General features: G+C 40.0%; 1 protein-coding gene across 8 annotated transcripts in view; it reads left to right on the top strand.

Moving 5' to 3' along the window:
• sorbs3 (sorbin and SH3 domain containing 3) overlaps positions 1 to 20758 on the top strand; it is a 73616-nt gene that overhangs the window by 26511 nt on the left and 26347 nt on the right. For 7 of the 8 annotated variants that reach the window (XM_061906702.1, XM_061906705.1, XM_061906706.1 and 4 more), the window contains exons 2-9: positions 1515 to 1579; positions 3595 to 3771; positions 8266 to 8338; positions 8467 to 8573; positions 8663 to 8726; positions 9005 to 9043; positions 17790 to 17868; positions 19702 to 19810. In XM_061906702.1, the coding sequence (XP_061762686.1) occupies positions 1568 to 1579; positions 3595 to 3771; positions 8266 to 8338; positions 8467 to 8573; positions 8663 to 8726; positions 9005 to 9043; positions 17790 to 17868; positions 19702 to 19810 (660 nt within the window). In that variant the 5' untranslated portion in view covers positions 1515 to 1567. Of the gene's footprint in view, positions 1 to 275; positions 309 to 1514; positions 1580 to 3594; positions 3772 to 8265; positions 8339 to 8466; positions 8574 to 8662; positions 8727 to 9004; positions 9044 to 17789; positions 17869 to 19701; positions 19811 to 20758 lie in introns of all 8 variants that reach the window. The other variant, XM_061906700.1, reaches the window with a different exon arrangement.

The raw sequence follows: 20758 nt of genomic DNA, 5'->3' as shown, positions 1-20758 counted from the left end.
TTGACACCCCTGGGTTAGCATCAGAATAACAATGTTATTAAAAATAATAAGATGCTTATTATACTCTAAAAATGTTGGTGTTACTTAAAAATGCTCGCATTCAGTTGTACTCAGTGTTAAAACATATCATATAGCTCTCATGGAAACACTTTTTAAATTATTTGGCATTCCTGGCTCTCTCAGTCAAAAAGGTTCCCGACCCCTGATCTAGTATATCAAAATAAGCATAATAGGAGGTGGAATTCCACCATGTCAGCTGTTGCTGCTTTTTTCAGGTTTCTGATTGGACGAAATGTGCATGACAGCAGGTGTGTATACGTTTATATGTATATATAGACACTTTTGAAACTACGTTTTTGTGGATGGAGACCGTTTTAACCCCAAATATGTGTTTTTGAAACTCCGTGTTCATGTGGAAATGGCCTAAGTCATTGTTTTATCTTTCTATTTGAAATATTTAGCATTAGTGCTACATGATAACACTCAAAGTCTCTCTTGAAGTCTGCCGTTAGTTGGACTTGGAGCAAACACAGGAAGTGATATCTATGTTGTTGTTGACCTTGAATTCCCATAGTGCATTGCAACGAACACAACCTTGCTATACGCTCTGTGAAATCAATGCGCCCAGGAAAGAAGTTACTGTAATGGTTATAATGACAAAAATACAGTAATTATTACATGTTATCATGAATGTGCCTGTTACTAAATTACATACATACTTACAGCATGTATATAAAACGGTGTTGGAGATTTTTGGATGGGTTTTTAAAGGGCTTTAAAGATCGTATCCACATTACCTGCATTGTTAGTTGTCTCTAACTAGCAGTTTTTTTCTATTTAGGATGCACGGAAAAGGGAAATATGTGTGTTCTCGTCCCACATAAGGACTGTGGATGTTTGGCAACATTTTTTTAAAAAGTGCAGATCCCCTTCAAAAGTCAGCTGGGAGAGGTGCCCCTAATGAGGAGGTTATTCCAGTAATTGTCTACTTGAACAACATTTTAATTGCTAAGTGTTTCAATGCCATCTAAATCTAATTTTGATTTAGATTGGACGTGTCATTGTGAAAATGCTTAAAGGAAAATGAAAAAGTTTGTTGGAGTTCGGGTGTTGGTGGAGGGAACACTTATAAGGTCATCTAAAATAATTTGTGTTAAAAAGGGGGCAGATAGACATAAGAATATTATTCTTCCTTCTGCTCCTTTCTGATCATGGATATGTATAAGAAACAAAAAACAAAACAATGAAAGTGTCAATTATACATGGTTTGTATATATGCATATTCATGAAAGGAATACAAATAAATGATGATGATGATGATGAATGCTCTTTAAAGCTGGTACATGTTGTTCAAGGACAAAATCTATCCGTCCATTTTTTCTACTGCTTGTTCAGTTAAGTGGGCACTGAGTGATGAAGCTGTTATCTTTAATACAAGTGTGTCACCTATTGAAATGATGTATTTAGTGTATACAGTATCAGAATAAGCATGTATTTTTTTTTTGTATCTTCAGCTACTTTGGGAGAGGAATCTGACATCTGCCACCAAAGACAGATCTGAGAGCTCATGCAGTCGCAGGTAAAATTATTCTTATTCACACAAAAAAAATTTTCATAAAAAATATTCAATTGGGCAACATATTGAAGAAACATAGTTTACTTCATAACGAAAACACAGGAGTATAACAATAGATAACACCACTGAGTAAAATGAGATGCAACAGGAGGAGCTTGTATCAAAAATGATTTAATCCTTTCTAAAGATAATACAGGTCATGTAATATTCTTGGTATGTGGCATTGAAGTTTTGAAGTAATAAGAAGATTTTTTCAAAATGGTGTATCATTGTCTTTTTAAAGACGAAACCATCTGTTAGAGCAGTGATTCTCATCTGGTGCGCGGGCTCCACCTAGTCGTACGCCAAAGATTTGACTCATTATTTAAGTACATATTTTTATTTTACTATACTCAAACACAGTCTTAATGTTCAAACTGAGTGTAATGTTGCAGTGGCCAAAAAATATTAAAATATACTTTGTAAATAATAATAACCGCAATAAAAGTTTCCATGGAGAAGGCGCTAGCTGTTCCAAGTCGCGACCCCGGATGGACCACTCTCTGTGCGTCAATTGGTGACACATCAAGAGGATCCCCTGCTGGCCTCCCAATGGACTGGACTCACACGTTATTAACCTTATCCACTCGGCGCACATCTGCGGTCCCTTCCAAGGTCTCTTGTTGTCCCATTGGGTTAAGTTTTTTTCTTGTCCTGATGTGGGATCAGAGCTGAGCATGTCGGAATGGTTTGTGCAGCCCTTTGAGGCATTTGTGATTAAGGGCTATATGATAAACTTTGATTGATTGATTGAGTGATTGAAATAATGCCTTGTTTTAATGAATACTTAGGCCTATCAATCAATCAATCAATCAGTCAATGTTTATTCATATAGCCCTAAATCACAAGTCACAACAACATCCGCGGTACAGAGCCCACATAAGGGCAAGGAAAAACTCACCCGAGTGGGATGTCGATGTAAATGACTGTGAGAAACCTTGGAGGGGACCGCATATGTGGGGAACCCCCCCCTCTAGGGGAGACCGAAAGCAATGGACGTTGAGTGGGTCTAACATAATATTGTGAAAGTGGAGCTACTGGGAGGAGTACTTTGTTGAGTTAAAGATGCTACTGTACTGAACAAAAATGTAGGATCGTTTTTGTTGAGGCGGATGAGATTTGAGTAATATTTAGCATGCGTTTATAAGTTATTAAACTATTACTCCATGCTTGAAGCCAAACCACCGCCATTTGCGTTCCAGCTTTCTACATGATAATTTATGAGCTCTAGTTTCTTCTGTAGGCCTACTCTGCTACTATTTTATAATGTCGGTCATTATGGTGGTACTTTGATAGCTAAATGTTTTCTGGGGTGGTACTTTAAAAAACAAAAAGTTCTCTAAGTGGCTCTCACTGGTGTGCCTAATGTTATGGCTAGTGGGTCTAAGAGTTATGGGGTCACTACAAAGCAGAGGAGCTTTCCCATGACCCCCGGCAACCACACATGGAGAGCAAAGCACCTGATTCAAATGTTCCAATCTAAAGAGTCAGACTGGCCATCACTAGGCGGCAGTAAAAAAAAAAAAAAAAGTTCACCATGGAGACCGTAAGACGACAGCTAGCTTGTTGGACCGAGATTGACATCAATGACCCTTTGCCAACCCCTCTGGCCCCAGCTCTGCCCCTTGGCTGCAGAATGAGAGGCTGGCGGGTGAATAGCGAGTTAATGGGCTCATAATAGTCCTCTCCTGTTTTTGTGCCCCCCACTCTGCACCTTCAATGAGGCCTTATTGCACTTGTAGCGGAATGATATTTGAGGATGAAGTGGGTGGAAGTCCGCCACTGGCTGGTCCTGCTTTAAATAAATTAGAGGCCTTTTCATTCGGCTCTTCTGCTATTGTCTGGGGAACAGTTGAGCTGCAAACATGTTCACATGACATCCCATGGGTGTTTATCCAGAGCTAACAGGAGGACACGGCAGGAGCAAAGTTCACTGATTGTTTGTCCTCATGCATATTTCTCATTTCCTTTATTTATAGCGACGTCTTGAAGCGGTTGGCTGTCCAAATGGCTTTTCCAGGGAGCCCGGGGGTCCTTCTGGTCAGCACATCCTAAATTCTCCAGATCTGACCCAAGAGGTGGTCATCTCCCCTGGACTGCCTACTCCTCCCCTGAGCCCCTTCCGCTCTGCCAGAGTTGCATCTGGAGAGTTTAAGGCATGTCCTGAAAAGAAACTGTTTGGACAAGTGCACCTTCATGTGGGCAAATAGTGCATTACAGTCTTTTTATTCCCTCACTCTGGACTATTACACAGATCTGAACCAAAATCATTATTCACAAAGCTAATGATAATACATTTAGTAATATAATACATATAATGTACTGAGAGCTGAGAACACAGACGACAATAAACATTTAGTTAAATTAATTGCTCTCAGACCGTGAGATTTATTATCTTGGTAAAGAAAAGATTCTTGAATTGGATCTCTTTACAGCAGGGGTGTCCAAACTTTTTCCACTGAGGGCCGCACGCGGAAAAATTAAAGCATGCGGGGGCCATTCTGATATTTTTTTTATCTTCAAACCATAACAAAATATATGGATTTTTAAAATGTATATTACCTTTAGGGGTCCCGGGGACCATAAAGGGTCTCAGTTATTAAAATATTAGAAATAAGTCAAATTTTTATAATTATTTTTTATTTAACACTTACAGTAAATCTCTATATCAACTTAAGAGAAAACATGTTCGCTTGACCGCTCTGCTTCACAACAAACAAAGAAACACCGGCTGTGTCTCGGTGCTAAAGACAGCTGCAATCCACCGCTTTCCACCAAAAGCATTGTTCTTTATAGTCTCCATTATTAAATGAACAAATTGCAAAAGATTCAGCAACACAGATGTCCAAAAGACTGTGTAATTACGCCATGAACAGAGACGACTTTTAGCCGTGTTTGGTGCTACGCTAATATGTCCCCTCCAACACGTGACGTCACGCGAATGCGTCATCATTCCGCGACGTTTTCAACAAGAAACTCGCGGGAAATATAAAATTGCAATTTAGTAAACTGAAAAGGCCCTATTGGCATGTCTTGCAATGTTAATATTTCATCATTGTTATATAAACTATCAGACTGCGTGGTCGGTAGTAGTGGGTTTAAGCCATGTCACGATACATGATATATATTTTGATATTTTGCCTTTGCTTTGAATAACACCTGATGCATCTAATCACAGCAGCATGATGATTATGTGTGTCTACAGTAAAACATTTTTTTTTTCATACTGCATTAATATATGTTAATTTTAAACTTTCATGCAAAGAGGGAAACCACAATTAAGTCAATTTAGCAAAACTGTATTTATTAAAGTTATTAAGCAGTGGCACAAACATTCATGTAATTTCCAAAAATGAAAGTGCAAGATTGTCAGAGACATTTTCAAACCAGCTATTAGTGCACTTTTGTGCATGATGTCAGTAAGATGACATATCAAAACAACACTAAATTAAAGTGTAGTTTTTGTACAGAACGCCACAACAAAATTTTACATTTTCAAACCATAACAAAATATATGGATTTTTAAAATGTTTTTTACCTTTAGGGGTCCCGGGGACCATAAAGGGTCTCAGTTATTAAAATGTTAGAAATAAGTCAAATTTTTACCATTATTTTTTATTTAACGCTTACAGTAAATCTCTATATCAACTTAAAAAAATAAATAAATAAAGGTTTTATGGCATTTCTGTCAAAAACAACTTTGTTTTTCATAGTAAAAATGAAATATGCAGTATTTAGTAATTAGAGTCCTAAAAGATCAATAATGCAGGACACCATTGATTTTAATTATTTTATATTTTTGAGTAATCACAGTGAAAAGATAAATAAAATACCACTAACAATATTTGGAATCCAAAAGGTGCCCCACTCAGAAAGTGATAGATTTTTATTAGTTTTTTTTTTTTAACTTTCAACACTTAAGTTACGAGATCAACTTCAGATATATTTGTCAATTTTACGTTTAAACTATTATTTTGTTTGTTTTATGCTCTTTTTTCAAAGAAAACTTTGTTTTCATATGGCAACTGCACATTATATGCAATATTTACCACATAAAACATTTTAAAATGAAATATTTGAACTAATTGGAGCTTTGAAAATAATTCATTATAACATGGATTTTTTTTGTCATTATTTTTTTTTGAGAAATGGCAAAAAAATTAAAAATAAATAGTTGATTGATTGAAACTAGTAATTAGTAGATTGCACAGTGTAGTACATATTCTGTACAATTGACCACTAAATAGTAACACCCGAATAAGTTTTTCAACTTGTTTAAGTCGGGGTCACGTTAATCAATTCATGGTAAAAATGGTTTTTACATGGTAAAATAAAGACAAAAGAAAAAAAAAACAGCCTGCGCAGCAGCTTTTTGTCAACATTGCAACTTTGTCTCGATAGATTTCACCTCATTCCTATATTTTTAATGTTCTTTTTAATTTTTGCAATTGCATTTCCAGAATGTTTGGCTGGCCGGTAAACAATTAGCTGCGCGCCGCAAATGGCCCCGGGGCCGCACTTTGGACATCCCTGCTTTAGACTGTACAAGGCTGATTTGTCTAGAGCAGGGCTATCCAAAGTGCATGCCTCGGGCTACTTTTGGCCGGAAACTAATATTTTTAACGGCCTGTGGCACATTGTTAAAATGATTTTACAAAAAAATATATATTAAAAGTGCTTTAAAAGAATAAACAGATGAAATGTAATGAGAACAAATTGCAATGTTTGACTCTAAAAACACAAGGCTACGATACAGACAGTTTTTTTCTTGAAAAAAATAATAAAAATGAATGTTCTCAATAATTATTTACCTATTGAAGGATTCTATTACTATACATCAAATAATCCACTTTTAAATATTTTTGGGGGAATATATTGCATATCCTTTGTATTTGCCACATACAAAATTTATTTTTCATTGACCAAGGTGGCATTAAACATAAAACATAAAAAAAGAATAAAAACTTACAATTGATGGATAGATCTGAAGTTGACGTAAAGATTTAAGAGTAAGTAAAAACAAACAAATAAAAAACCCTTAACATTATAGTTATTATTAACAATCTGATGAGTGGACTGTTTTGGATCCCTGAGATCTTTAGTGGGATTTAGTGGAAGTCAATGTTATGAATTATTGACATAGTCAAGGCTCCAACTACTTCACGTTAAATATTACATTTAAAATGTTTATTTTGTGTTTTTGCCATAAAATAAAAGTTTTTTTGTTGCTGTTGTTTGTTTTAATAAGAAATGAGCCATGAATCATAATAACACTTAAGTCATCCATGTCAACGAGATTTTGTTTGAGCTTTGTCTAGCGGCATAGAAACTGCATTGAAGTGCAGGTTGACCATAGTTTACAGTTTAGCATTGTCAAGAAGATCGCGAATATAAGGGTGTGGGTCAGATGTCTGATGGGTGCTACGTAGAAGTTGCAGCAATGCAATGTTCAGAGCATTAAGTGTTTATAGTAAAACAAAATATCACTCTATATTTTGAACACTTTTATGAGTGGGGGACCAATAGTTTTAGTGCGATTTTTTAAAATCATGAAAGTAAAAAATAAATGTGTATACTGTATGTGTGTGTATATATATATATATATATATATATATATATATACATATATATATATATATATATATATATATATATATATATATATACATATATATATATATATATATATATACATATATATGTATATATATATATATATATATATATATACATATATTAGGGCTGTGAATCTTTGGGTGTCCCACGATTAGATTCAATATCGATTCTTGGGATCACGATTCGATAATATATCGATTTTTTCGATTCAACCCGATTCTCGATTCAAAAACGATATTTTTCCGATTCAAAATGATTCTGTATTCATTCAATACATAGGATTCTACCCCAATCTGCTGACATGCTAGCAGAGTAGTAGATTTTTTTAAAAAAAAAAAGCTTTTATAATTGTAAAGGACAATGTTTTATCAACTGATTGCAATAATGTAAATTTGTTTTAAATATTAAACAAACCAAAAATATGACTTATTTTATCTTTGTGAAAACATTGGACACAGTGTGTTGTCAAGCTTATGAGATGCAATGCAAGTGTAAGCCACTGTGACACTATTGTTCTTTTTCATTATTTTTATAAATGTCTAATGTCAGTGATGGATGTTTAATCACTGCTATGCTGAAATTATAATTAATATTGATACTGTTGTTGATAATATTAATTTTTGTTTCATTACTTTTGGTTTGTTCTGTGTCGTGTTTGTCTCCTCTCAATTGCTCTGTTTATTGCAGTTCTGAGTGTTGCTGGGTCAGGTTTGGTTTTGGAATTGAATTGCATTGCTGTGTAGTGGTTTGTTGGATTGATTAAAAAAAAACAACAATCAATTAAAAAAAAAAAGATAATTGATTCTGAATCGCACAACGTAAACGATTCGATATGTGTATATATGACTTATTAAAAGAAAAAATTAAGACAGACTCTTTTGTGTCCCCAGGGCCCAACCTGAGGGAAGCCCTAAGAGTTGAAAAAAAAATATGTATATATATAAATATTCAGTGGTAAAAGTTTGGACACCGCTGATCTACATTATTATAGAAACATTGTGTTCTTACTAACATAATTTTGATTATCTTCTAAGGCGTCAGAGCTCAATGGAAGTGGACTAACGTCTCCAAGTTTTGGATCATACTATGGCCCCTCACATCCACATGGTAAATCTGCTTTATTTGTGTGTCATTTGACTGCTAATACTTCTATTTTTTTAAATCAACCCCCCAGGAGTTTTACCATAAGCATCATTGAAGCTTGTATGACTAAAATAATGATTGTTATCACTCAGGGGACCTCACCAATGGGATGAATTCACCCACGAGGGAGGAACGGCTCATCAAATTCTCAGGAATTGGCCCAGTGGATGAAACAGGGATGCCCATTGCCTCCAGATCAGTAAGAATAACTGAATATTAGCGCTTTTAAACCTGCTCTTACTCTCTAACACTCCCGCCTTTTCCACCTTCTCTCTTTTCTCATACCAGAGTGTAAACAAGCCAAGGGATTGGTACAAGAGCATGTTCAGACAAATTCACAAGAAGCCAGAGGGTATGATAGTGCCTCCTTGTCCTCCTCTCACACACACACACTCCCCCCTGCCAGAATTCCTCTCAGTACAACAAAGATAATCCTTCAGACGTGTTTTTGCAAATGGCCCAATAAGACATAATGAAATAGCTTGTGATGTTTAGCCCTGAAGATGAAACTTGCAATGGTTTTCTATGGCCTCACCCAATCTGGCTAATCCACTACAACATGCAGGCCTCAATTTACATCTCTTTTCAAATAATTGTATTTGTGAGCTGATGTTTGGTATTCTTTTTTAGACTCTGATTTGGAGGATTCAGAGAGCTGGACCACTAGACGTAAGTCTTTCTACTCCAGTAGTACCTTAATTTACGAGCTTAATTGATTCTGTGACGCTGCTCTTATCTCAAACCACTTGTATCTCAAATCAACGTCTCCCTTTGAAAAGTGTTGAAATTGATTTAAGTTTTGCTCTGACCCCCCAAAACAGCCCAGTTTTTACATGTAACATGCCTTTTCAAAAGATAAACAAACTTTTACATATGAAATATTGTATAAAACAATGCAAAATAATATACTGCTAACAAGAACTGTAGTTTTATTATGTAATGTAATAATAATGTACAGCATTTACGTATCTCATTGACTGAACTATTACGGAATCTCCTTCCAGCTGTTTCTCCGTCAAACACACCGTCTGCAGCTTTTGCATGTTTTCATGGATAAATTTCCGCAATTGTTTTATTATTTTAACATTCTTGGCTGGCGTTGTACTCAGGCTGTTTCAATATTCAGTATGGTGCAGGCTTGCAGTGATACGCTTGTATTGCTTCGCTAAGTTAGCGACATGCTCAGTCATGCTTTTGATGATTTCTTTCTTTAATTTAATGAATATAATCCACTCCTTCACACTCACTTTCTTACTTTCCATGATTGGAAAAACAAAGTTGTGTCGATCTCTAGCTATAAGCAAATGCTAGAGGGCAAAAAGATGTTTTGGTCGGATCTTACGGGGTTCACTTTGACATTTGCTACGCCAACTAATGGCGGTGAGGCTTGTAACTCTCGTTTTTTTGCTTAAAGCATAACAATTAGCACATTTTATCTCAAAACCTTCTGAAGTTGGGGCACTTATAAATTGAGATTGCACTGTAAAGATAAAGCTGACTTTTTCTTGACTGACAGGAATGAATTAATTCATGATTAACCAATTACCATATTTCTTTACACAAGATGGGAGAGTCTCTTTTCAACTACACGACTTAATTTTCAATAACTGATATCAAGGTGTATTTCTCTTGAGCATTGATTCCCAACCACTGTGCCGCAACACATTAGTGTGTCATCAGAAGTCATCAGGTACCTCTAGAAAGTATCTAATTTATTTTAATTGGTCCAAAAAGTATTATTTATTAACTTTTAAGTAATGTACTTTGTTCCGTTCATCCGGCTATGCCAGCGGCGTACAGTATAGCGACAGAGACAACAATAAAATGTTTTTCTACTGTCAAAAGCTCTGTAAATAATGGGTTCACCTGCTGCCATTCATACATGTGGATAAGTCATTGCATGCCTGGTGCTTGTATAATGTCAAATATATGCCTTGGCTCAATAAAAGTTGGGAAACATTGCTTTAGACCACAAACCAGAATCGTGTATTAAGATAGTATGGCCAACTTGGTTTCAGGCGATCTCCTTAATAATTGGTCAAAAGGCACTTAAGTGACAACAGGGCTATGTTATCTACTAACTTTAAGCTGATGCTATCGCACCGGCCGGCAAAACATATCTGAAGCGAAACCAAGACAACCCGTCTGCCCTAGTTCTCCTCCGTCTGTACCGCCCCAGTTCATACCCAGCAACGGCCCTGAGCTTCTCCCCCAGGGCTCATGCCCCAGGTGGTCTCGGGGGGCCTGTGCAAAAAAAGAAAATGTATTTAGCAGCTCAAAAATGCCAAAAGATTCACAGTTGGCATCCCAGTGAGGGCACACATTGTAAGTCACTGTTTTATGTTCTTATTTAACATGTTTAGCAATAGTGCAACATGATAACGCTCCAAAGCGCTCATGGAGACTGACATCAGTTGGAGCAAACGCACAAAGTGATCTCTATGTTGTTGTTTCACAGAGCACATATTAACGAACGTTACCATTGCTATGCTTTTTGTGAAATCAATGCACCCAGGAAAGAAGTTGCTTAATGCTTAAAATGACCAAAATAAAGTAAATATTACATGTTATCATTAATGTGCCTGCTACTACATTACATACATACTTACAGCATGTAGGGCTGGGCGATATGGCCTTTTATTAATATCTCGATATTTTTAAGCCATGTCACGATACACGATATATATCTCGATATTTTGCCTTAGCCTTGAATTAACACCTGATGAATGTAATCACAGCACTATGATGATTGTGTGTCTACAGTAAAACATTTTTGTTCATACTGCATTAATATATGCTAGTTTTAAACTTTCATGCAGAGAGGGACACCACAATTAAGTCAATTTAGCAAAACTGTATTTATTAAACAGTTATTAAGCAGTGGCACAAACATTCATGTAATTTCCAAAACAGAAAGTGCAAGATTCTCAGAGTCATTTTAAAACAAGCTATTAGTGCACTTTTGTGCATGATGTCACTAAGATGACATATCAAATCAACACTAAATTAAAGTGTACTTTTTGTACAGAACGCTACTACAATAGTTTAAAACAAATGAAGTGCACTTTTGTGCATGATGTCACACAAAATATTTCCATAACTGTCAAATAAAAATGAGCTGTCTATTATCAAATGGTTTCTCCTTCGCTATGTGGTAAGTTCCTGCGGACGTTATGTCCTTCTGTTGTTGACTAATTTTTTCATATGGTGTTGATGTAGAAACGGTTGCTTTAGCATTTTTTGGGTGATGTTGACACGCGGAGCTTCAAGCACTCTTCATTCTCTAGCGGGTGACTTTTCAAATGATGCTACAAATTAGCAGTAGGTGCTACTTTTTGTAGCAAAGCTTTTGCCGCATACTTGTTTGACATCTTCCCGCTTGAAGCCAAACCACCGCCAGACGATGAACCCTGTGCTGGTTTTCTTGGGAATTCATTCTTCTTTCATTTGTTACCAGATTTGCACCTTCTTTCTCTCATATTACAACTCGCACCACTCGGCTAGCATCACAGCTAATTTTGCCCATGCTGCTACCTCTCTGCTCAGTGAGGGTGTATGACGCGACAGAATGTGACGAATGTAAGAAGTTGCGCTTGTTTTAAGTCTCTGTGAAAAGGAAAGACAAGAAAGACTGAAAAAAAGCCTGTCGTGTAATGCCCGCAGCTAAAAGCAACTGCGTGAGAACGTATACTCGAATATCACGATATAGTCATTTTCTATATCGCACCGAGACAAAACCCGTGATACATCGAGTATATCAATATATCGTCCAGCCCTAACAGCATATATTTAAAACGGTGTTTGAGATTTTTGGATGCGTTTTTAGAAGGATTTATAGGCAGAATAGATCGTATCCCCATTACCTGCATTGTTAGCGGCCTCTTACTAGCAGTTATTCACTCTTTAGAATGCACAGAAAAGGGAAAGATGTGTTTGTTCTTGTCTCACTTAAGGTTTGTAGATGATAACCGGAAAACACCATCTTTCTTTCTCAAAAAAAAAAAAAAAAAATGTGTTAGCGGTGCTTCCTTTTCAGCTTTTCAACGTGTAAAAATGCCCTGTTGTGCAGCATAGGGCTGCTCCGTCTGCGAGAATTGAGGAAACCAATGTAAAAGCTTTCCACAACCCGGAAATAAGACAAATACGGAAAGTGAAGGTTTGCCTTCAACACTCGAGCGCCTTGTGCCACGTAAACACGACAAAACGTCTACGTTTTGTTCAGGAGAGAACACACAGAAGCTTAATGCAAATAAAAGAAGAAATTAACAAATTAAAGAAATGGTTTGACAGAAACAGACTAGCTTTGAATCTCAGGAAAACTAAAATAATGCAATTCGGTAACAGTATATGAGAAAGTCAAACACAAATATGAATAGGCGGACATTTTGGGCATTGTAATAGATGAGAAAATGAACTGGAAATTTAATGAAAAATATACAACATAAGGTGCAAGAAATATGTCAATAATAATTAAAGCAAAAGATGTTCTGGATAAAAAAATCCCTCCATATTCTCTACTGTTTGCCAGTGTTTCCATATCTGAGTTATCGTGCAGAAATATGGAGAAATGATTACAAAAGAGCATTTATTCACTTACTATGTTGCAAAAAAAGAAAGGTCAGTTAGAATAATCCATAATTATTACATAACACGAAAACTGTATAAAAATAGGATTTTGAAAATAGCAATTATGTACATCAGTTTTCAGAAATAAAAGTCAGCGAGATGATTGCAAAGATGAGGTTTGGACAGGCAGCGAGCAAGATTACAAAAATACATTGGAGGCAGCCAGCACATTTAACATCCATCCATCCATCCATCATCTTCCGCTTATCCGAGGTCGGGTCGCGGGGGCAGCAGCCTAAGCAGGGAAGCCCAGACTTCCCTATCTCCAGCCACTTCGTCTAGCTCTTCCCGGGGGATCCCGAGGCGTTCCCAGGCCAGCCGGGAGACATAGTCTTTCCAACGTGTCCTGGGTCTTCCCCGTGGCCTCCTACCAGCTGGACGTGCCCTAAACACATCCCTAGGGAGGCGTTCGGGTGGCATCCTGACCAGATGCCCGAACCACCTCATCTGGCTCCTCTCGATGTGGAGGAGCAGCGGCTTTACGTTGAGCTCCTCCCGGATGGCAGAGCTTCTCACCCTATCTCTAAGGGAGAGCCCCGCCACCCGGCGGAGGAAACTCATTTCGGCCGCTTGTACCCGTGATCTTATCCTTTCGGTCATGACCCAAAGCTCATGACCATAGGTGAGGATGGGAACGTAGATCGACCGGTAAATTGAGAGCTTTGCCTTCCGGCTCAGCTCCTTCTTCACCACAACGGATCGATACAACGTCCGCATTACTGAAGACGCCGCACCGATCCGCCTGTCGATCTCACGATCCACTCTTCCCCCACTCGTGAACAAGACTCCTAGGTACTTGAACTCCTCCACTTGGGGCAGGGTCTCCTCCCCAACCCGGAGATGGCACTCCACCCTTTTCCGGGCGAGAACCATGGACTCAGACTTGGAGGTGCTGATTCTCATTCCGGTCGCTTCACACTCGGCTGCGAACCGATCCAGTGAGAGCTGAAGATCCCGGCCAGATGAAGCCATCAGGACTACATCATCTGCAAAAAGCAGAGACCTAATCCCGTGGCCACCAAACCGGAACCCCTCAACGCCTTGACTGCGCCTAGAAATTCTGTCCATAAAAGTTATGAACAGAATCGGTGACAAAGGACAGCCTTGGCGGAGTCCAACCTTCACTGGAAACGTGTCCGACTTACTGCCAGCAATGCGGACCAAGCTCTGACACTGATCATACAGGGAGCGGACTGCCACAATAAGACATTCCGATACCCCATACTCTCTGAGCACTCCCCACAGGACTTCCCGAGGGACACGGTCGAATGCCTTCTCCAAGTCCACAAAGCACATGTAGACTGGTTGGGCAAACTCCCATGCACCCTCAAGAACCCTGCCGAGAGTATAGAGCTGGTCCACAGTTCCACGACCAGGACGAAAACCACACTGTTCCTCCTGAATCCGAGGTTCGACTATCCGGCGAAGCCTCCTCTCCAGTACACCTGAATAAACCTTACCGGGAAGGCTGAGGAGTGTGATCCCACGATAGTTGGAACACACCCTCCGGTCCCCCTTCTTAAAGAGAGGGACCACCACCCCGGTCTGCCAATCCAGAGGTACCGCCCCCGATGTCCACGCGATGCTGCAGAGTCTTGTCAACCAAGACAGCCCCACAGCATCCAGAGCCTTAAGGAACTCCGGGCGGATCTCATCCACCCCCGGGGCCTTGCCGCCGAGGAGCTTTTTAACTACCTCAGCGACCTCAGCCCCAGAAATAGGAGAGTCCACTACAGATTCCCCAGGCACCGCTTCCTCAAAGAAAGACGTGTTGGTGGGATTGAGGAGGTCTTCGAAGTATTCCCTCCACCGATCCACAACATCAGCAGTCGAAGTCAGCAGAACACCATCCGCACCATACACGGTGTTGATAGTGCACTGCTTCCCCTTCCTGAGGCGCCGTATGGTGGTCCAGAATCGCTTCGAAGCCGTCCGGAAGTCGTTTTCCATGGCTTCCCCGAACTCTTCCCATGTCCGAGTTTTTGCCTCCGCGACCGCTAAAGCTGCACACCGCTTGGCCCGTCGGTACCCGTCCACTGCCTCCGGAGTCCTATGAGCCAAAAGAACCCGATAGGACTCCTTCTTCAGCTTGACGGCATCCCTCACTGCTAGTGTCCACCAACGGGTTCTGGGATTACCGCCACGACAGGCACCAACAACCCTTGCGGCCACAGCTCCAATCAGCCGCCTCGACAATAGAGGTTCGGAACATGGTCCACTCGGACTCAATGTCCCGCACCTCCCTCGTGACATGTTCAAAGTTCTCCCGGAGGTGTGAATTGAAACTCTATCTGACAGGAGACTCTGCCAGACGTTCCCAGCAGACCCTCACAATGCGCTTGGGCCTGCCAGGTCTGTCCGGCATCCTCCCCCACCATCGCAGCCAACTCACCACCAGGTGGTGATCGGTAGAAAGCTCCGCCCCTCTCTTCACCCGAGTGTCCAAAACATAAGGCCGCAAATCCGATGACACAACTACAAAGTCGATCATGGAACTGCGGCCTAGGGTGTCCTGGTGCCAAGTGCACATATGGACACCCTTATGTTTGAACATGGTGTTTGTTATCGACAAACTGTGACGAGCACAAAAGTCCAATAACAAAACACCACTCGGGTTTAGATCCGGGCGACCATTCTTCCCAATCACGCCTCTCCAGGTTTCACTGTCGTTGCCAACATGAGCGTTGAAGTCTCCCAGTAGGACAAGGGAATCACCCGGAGGAGCACTTTCCAGTACTCCCTCGAGTGTACCCAAAAAGGGTGGGTATTCTGAACTGCTGTTTGGTGCGTAAGCACAAACAACAGTCAGGACCCGTCCCCCCACCCGAAGGCGAAGGGAAGCTACCCTCTCGTCCACTGGGTTGAACTCAAACGTACAGGCTTTGAGCCGGGGGGCAACCCAATGATCCTAGGAGCTATGTTGTCTGGGGGTTTTCATGCCCCCTGGTAGGGTCTCCCAAGACAAACAGGTCCTAGGTGAGTGATCAGACAAAGAGCAGCCCAAAGACTTCTATGGAATTACAACGAAATGAACCCAGATTTCCCTCGCCCGGACGTGGGTCACCGGGGCCCCGCTCTGGAGCCAGGCCCGGAGTTGGGGCACGATGGCGAGCGCCTGGTGGTCGGGCCTGTTCCCATGGGGCCCGGCCGGGCACAGCCCGAAGAGGCAACGTGGGTCATCCCTCCAATGGGCTCACCACTCATAGGAGGGGCCATAGAGGTCGGGTGCATTGTGAGCTGGGCGGCAGCCGAAGGCAGGGCACTTGGCGGTCCGATCCTCGGCTACAGAAGCTAGCTCTTGGGACGTGGAACGTCACCTCACTGGGGGGGAAGGAGCCTGAGCTAGTGCGCGAGGTAGAGAAGTTCCGGCTGGATATAGTCGGACTCACCTCGACGCACAGCAAGGGCTCTGGAACCAGTTCTCTCGAGAGGGACTGGACCCTCTTCCACTCTGGCGTTGCCGGCAGTGAGAGGCGACGGGCTGGGGTGGCAATTCACATTTAACATACTTCACACAAAAGTAAAAATTTCCGTCTGATTGTTGGTCAAAAGCTAATGAAGATTTTGGCAAAATGAGGCTACTAAGTATTTTTTTTGGTCGTTCTCTGTATTTTTTTTCACGTTTATTGTGCCGTCGTGTGCCTGTTCGGGTGCCTGCTGGTCACTAAACACTGCAGAAATGTAGCGGCAATGTACTCAAATACAGTCGCAAAATGTTATTGTAAGTTTATGAGCTGGGTGTATGTTAAGAACTATATATATATATATATATATATATATATATATATATATATATATATATATATATATATATATATATATATATATATATATATTATTTTGGTTTATTTTGTCAGAAAAACTAACGTCAAAATGACATTTGGGCACAGCTGCACACGTCCTTGGTAGCTGTCATGGCGACTGTTGTTTAGTTGGCCATACTCTCTTTTTACACGACTCTGCTGCTGGGATAGGCTCCAGCCACCTCCACGACACTGAGAGGTACAAGCGGTAGAAAATGGATGGATGGATGGATGGATAGATGCCACAAACAGGTTAACAGTGTCTCTACTGGCCACTGCCAAGAAGTGCACATCGATAGTAATGGTAAAGTTAAAGTACCAATGATTGTCACACACACACCAGGTGTGGCGAAATTATTCTCTGCATTTAACCCATCACCCTTGATCACCCCCTGGGAGGTGAGGGGAGCAGTGGGCAGCAGTGGTGCTGCGCCCGGGAATCATTTTTGGTAATTTAACCCCCAATTCCAACCCTTGATGCTGAATGCCAAGCAGGAAAGGAATGAGTCCCATTTTTATAGTCTTTGGTATGATTCGGCCGGGGTTTGAACTCACAACCTACCGATCTCAGGGCGTAACCACTGTATATATTTACTGTAACAATCAGTTCCACACAATAATTTCATCCAGGAGTTTAAAAAGTGTGAAGTGAATGGGCTTCCTCTGGGAAGTGCTAAAAACTTCAAAGGAGACACTGCAGCTTAAAAAAAAAATAAAGAAAACATTTTTAACTTCCGTTTTGTTTGAAATTTAATATTGGTTAAATACTTTACTTCCTACAGTACGTCAAGTCACAAAGTTCTGGGTGAGCCGAAAACTCTACTAAATGTGCTCCTAAAAGTCAGTTTTTCGTGAAGCAAAGTGCGGCGACAGTGAGGCTACGTAGGCCTTCTGTGGATTAGTCGATTATTATGCCAATCCCTACTTTCCACCCCAGTTAACATTGTTGTTTTTGATCCCACCTTAACTATCATATTGACCCACAGGCCTGTCTGCTAACACAGAGGATGAAGACGCAGACAAGCACCTCTTCAAACTAACGCCACATGGAGCCTTGCCAGACTGGTGAGATAACTCCCAATGTAACACGCAGCTTAGCATATGAGGTAGAGCTGCAAAACTAATCCACATCAAACCAATATTGAGCTTTTAATTAGTGCAATAACCAAACCGTAGGAGGGTTTTTTTTTTTTTCTTCCCCGTCATCGGCATTTGAATGACTGACATGTTCACCATTCGGAATTGTTGAGCCTCGCCTCCTTTGCCTCCTGGCCAATCAAAAGTGTTTAAGGAATAAGCAAGTTTGTGTGGGCTGCAGTGGAGGCAGTCAGTACGCTAATAACAAACACCACTTACACCATGGAAAATGTTTTGATAGTGGCTAGGACTGAACACATAGTCAATAAGTCCATTAATCAAACAATAAATGAAAATGAAGTTGAAATACTTTGCCGGCTTCAATACATTTCTATGTCTGTTTACTTTCTTCGTCTCTCACTGCAAACTGGGAGAAAAAGGTCTCACTACGTGCACTATGTTTATTTAACAGTAGAATTAACTAAAGGCAGTGTGCCTTCTTTTCAGTCATTCACAATCTTTGTCTCGGTCGGCGGAGAGCTGGATCGTTGGCTTATACACCTCCCTACCCGCGACTTTCTCGTAGAAGTTATCACACACAGGAAGCACAGACAGAGAGCCTTGCTGCTCACGACTTGCTGGTGAGAAGTTCTGCAAAATAACAAAAATTAAGAAAAAAAATGACAACAAAGCTAGATGTCCTATTACGGTAATATTTCAGCTTCATTCCCGATGGGCAATATGAACCCATCAACACGGATGAATGAACGAAAATTATGCGACCAAAAAAATAAAAAATACAACCCGACCTAGTTTTTCTGACTGGGAATTTTTTTTTTACTTAAAGATGTTAAAAATATTTATTTTAGTTAAATTTCAGAAATGAGTCCATTTTATTTAATGTTTTCTTATTTAGGATAACTAGAAGTGTTTCACCTTCCAATTATAGTACAATAATGAGAAATAAAATGTTAATTTGTGTCTTGCATTTTTATTATATAATATGATTACGTTACATTATAAACACTGTCTATTTTTATTTCTTCAGTTGAGGACAAAAAGCTCTGAGTCGGTCTGCATGAAGCCAAATATATTTGAAAGTGAATGACAAAAATTCTGTATGGTGATTGACAGTCTAGAAGTTACATGAATTTATCACAAATTGATTAACGTGGACACCGACTTAAACATCTTCAAAAACCTATTCGGGTGTTACCATTTAGTGGTCAAATGTATGGAATATGTACGGTACTGTGCAATCTACTAATAAAAGTCTCAATCAAATCAATCCAAAAATATGTCTTCCTTCAGTCTTCACTTTCACAGTTTTATGTATAAATATAAAAATCGCAAATCGAACCACAATAATTTTAGAGAGAAAAATAAATAGTGTGGCCCTATCATGAACATTATGTCCTCCACATTTGCAGTGTTGAGACAATGTGAATTGCATTTTGTAGCTAAAAAAATTCTATATCAATACGTTCCTGTTTCTTCTTCTGTGACCAAACAATTATTATTTTTAGAGTAATTGACAATATAACTGCAAAAAAGTAAATCATGGTTATGTGATGTCGTGAGATGCCCTCCTATTGTTATTCCTATGCAACTCATGGCATCAAAGGTGCATATGTGCATGCATTATTTGGATATAAAGCTATTAGACAGTCACTTAAACACAAATCTGTGCCAGGAGTAGCAGTGTGGAACATGTGGGATGGACATGTTGGGATTTGTTGTTACAAGCGCTTACAATAAGGCAATGATTAAGTTGCTGCCCATGGTGTGTGTGTGTGTGTTCACTGGGGTGTTATGTTTCAGGAGCCAGGATGTCAGCGAGCTGTCAGACCCAGGAAAGCAGCAACGTAAACCTAGGAGCATATTCGACTTCGAGCCCGGAAAAGAGGTCTCCTCTGTAGGCCTCAAGCAGGTAAGACTTCTAAAATCCCGGTAGGCCTTGTTATTGCTTTAACCTTCTTAATCCTAACAGTTTTAATAACACAACTAGCGTTTATCTATAAGCTGTATTTAAAAGATACACCTCGGTGCTGCTGCTATCATATATGATCTTTGCATTTACCTTGGTGTTTACTGAGTGTTGCTAGATTGTATTGCGTACTAGGAGAGTGTGTTGTTTACACACTGTTCCAAATTTGGTGCAGAAAAAGCCTTGTGTTTGAAATCATGACCAAATACAATCTCTGTCTCCACCCCATTCCACTGAAGCTGAGGTGTCTTGTGATCTGTATTATGGTGTTAACCTTTTGTGCAACAGCATGCCTTTACCTCTTGACAACATAGAGTGGCCCCTGAGCATGAAGACAAACTGAGCTCTGAGTGTGTCAGATGCTCTGCATGGACATTATGGTGTGGATGCTGGTGTGTGAATAGCGTGAGGATGAGTCCCCTCTGATGGGGAAAGACCTACACAACAACTTTTCACAACAAAATTATATATTTTTTTTACTCTGAAAAGTGGGAACAGAAAACATTGGATACGATTTTCTTGTTAAATTTGGACAAAAGAATATGTTTTGAGGAATCTTGATAACACTTTTTGATTTCAATATAGCAAATTAAGACAAATCACGATTTGGCCTTTTACTTTACTACACCATCAAAACAGGGTTGTGATGCCATAGAACCAAACATTATTTTGTTATTATAATATTAGCATAGGGCTTCACGGTGGCAGAGGGGTTAGGGCGTCTGCCTCACAATACGAAAGTCCTGAGTAGTCCTGGGTTCAATTCCGGGCTCGGGATCTTTCTGTGTGGAGTTTGCATGTCCTCCCCGTGAATACGTGGGTTCCCTCCGGGTACTGTGGCTTCCTCCCACTTCCAAAAACATGCACCTGGGGATAGGTTGATTGGCAACA

Source organism: Nerophis ophidion, linkage group LG07 (genome assembly GCF_033978795.1).
Source record: "Nerophis ophidion isolate RoL-2023_Sa linkage group LG07, RoL_Noph_v1.0, whole genome shotgun sequence".
In the NCBI taxonomy this organism is placed as follows: Eukaryota; Metazoa; Chordata; class Actinopteri; order Syngnathiformes; family Syngnathidae; genus Nerophis; species Nerophis ophidion.
This window is presented reverse-complemented; position numbering and strand designations above follow the sequence as displayed.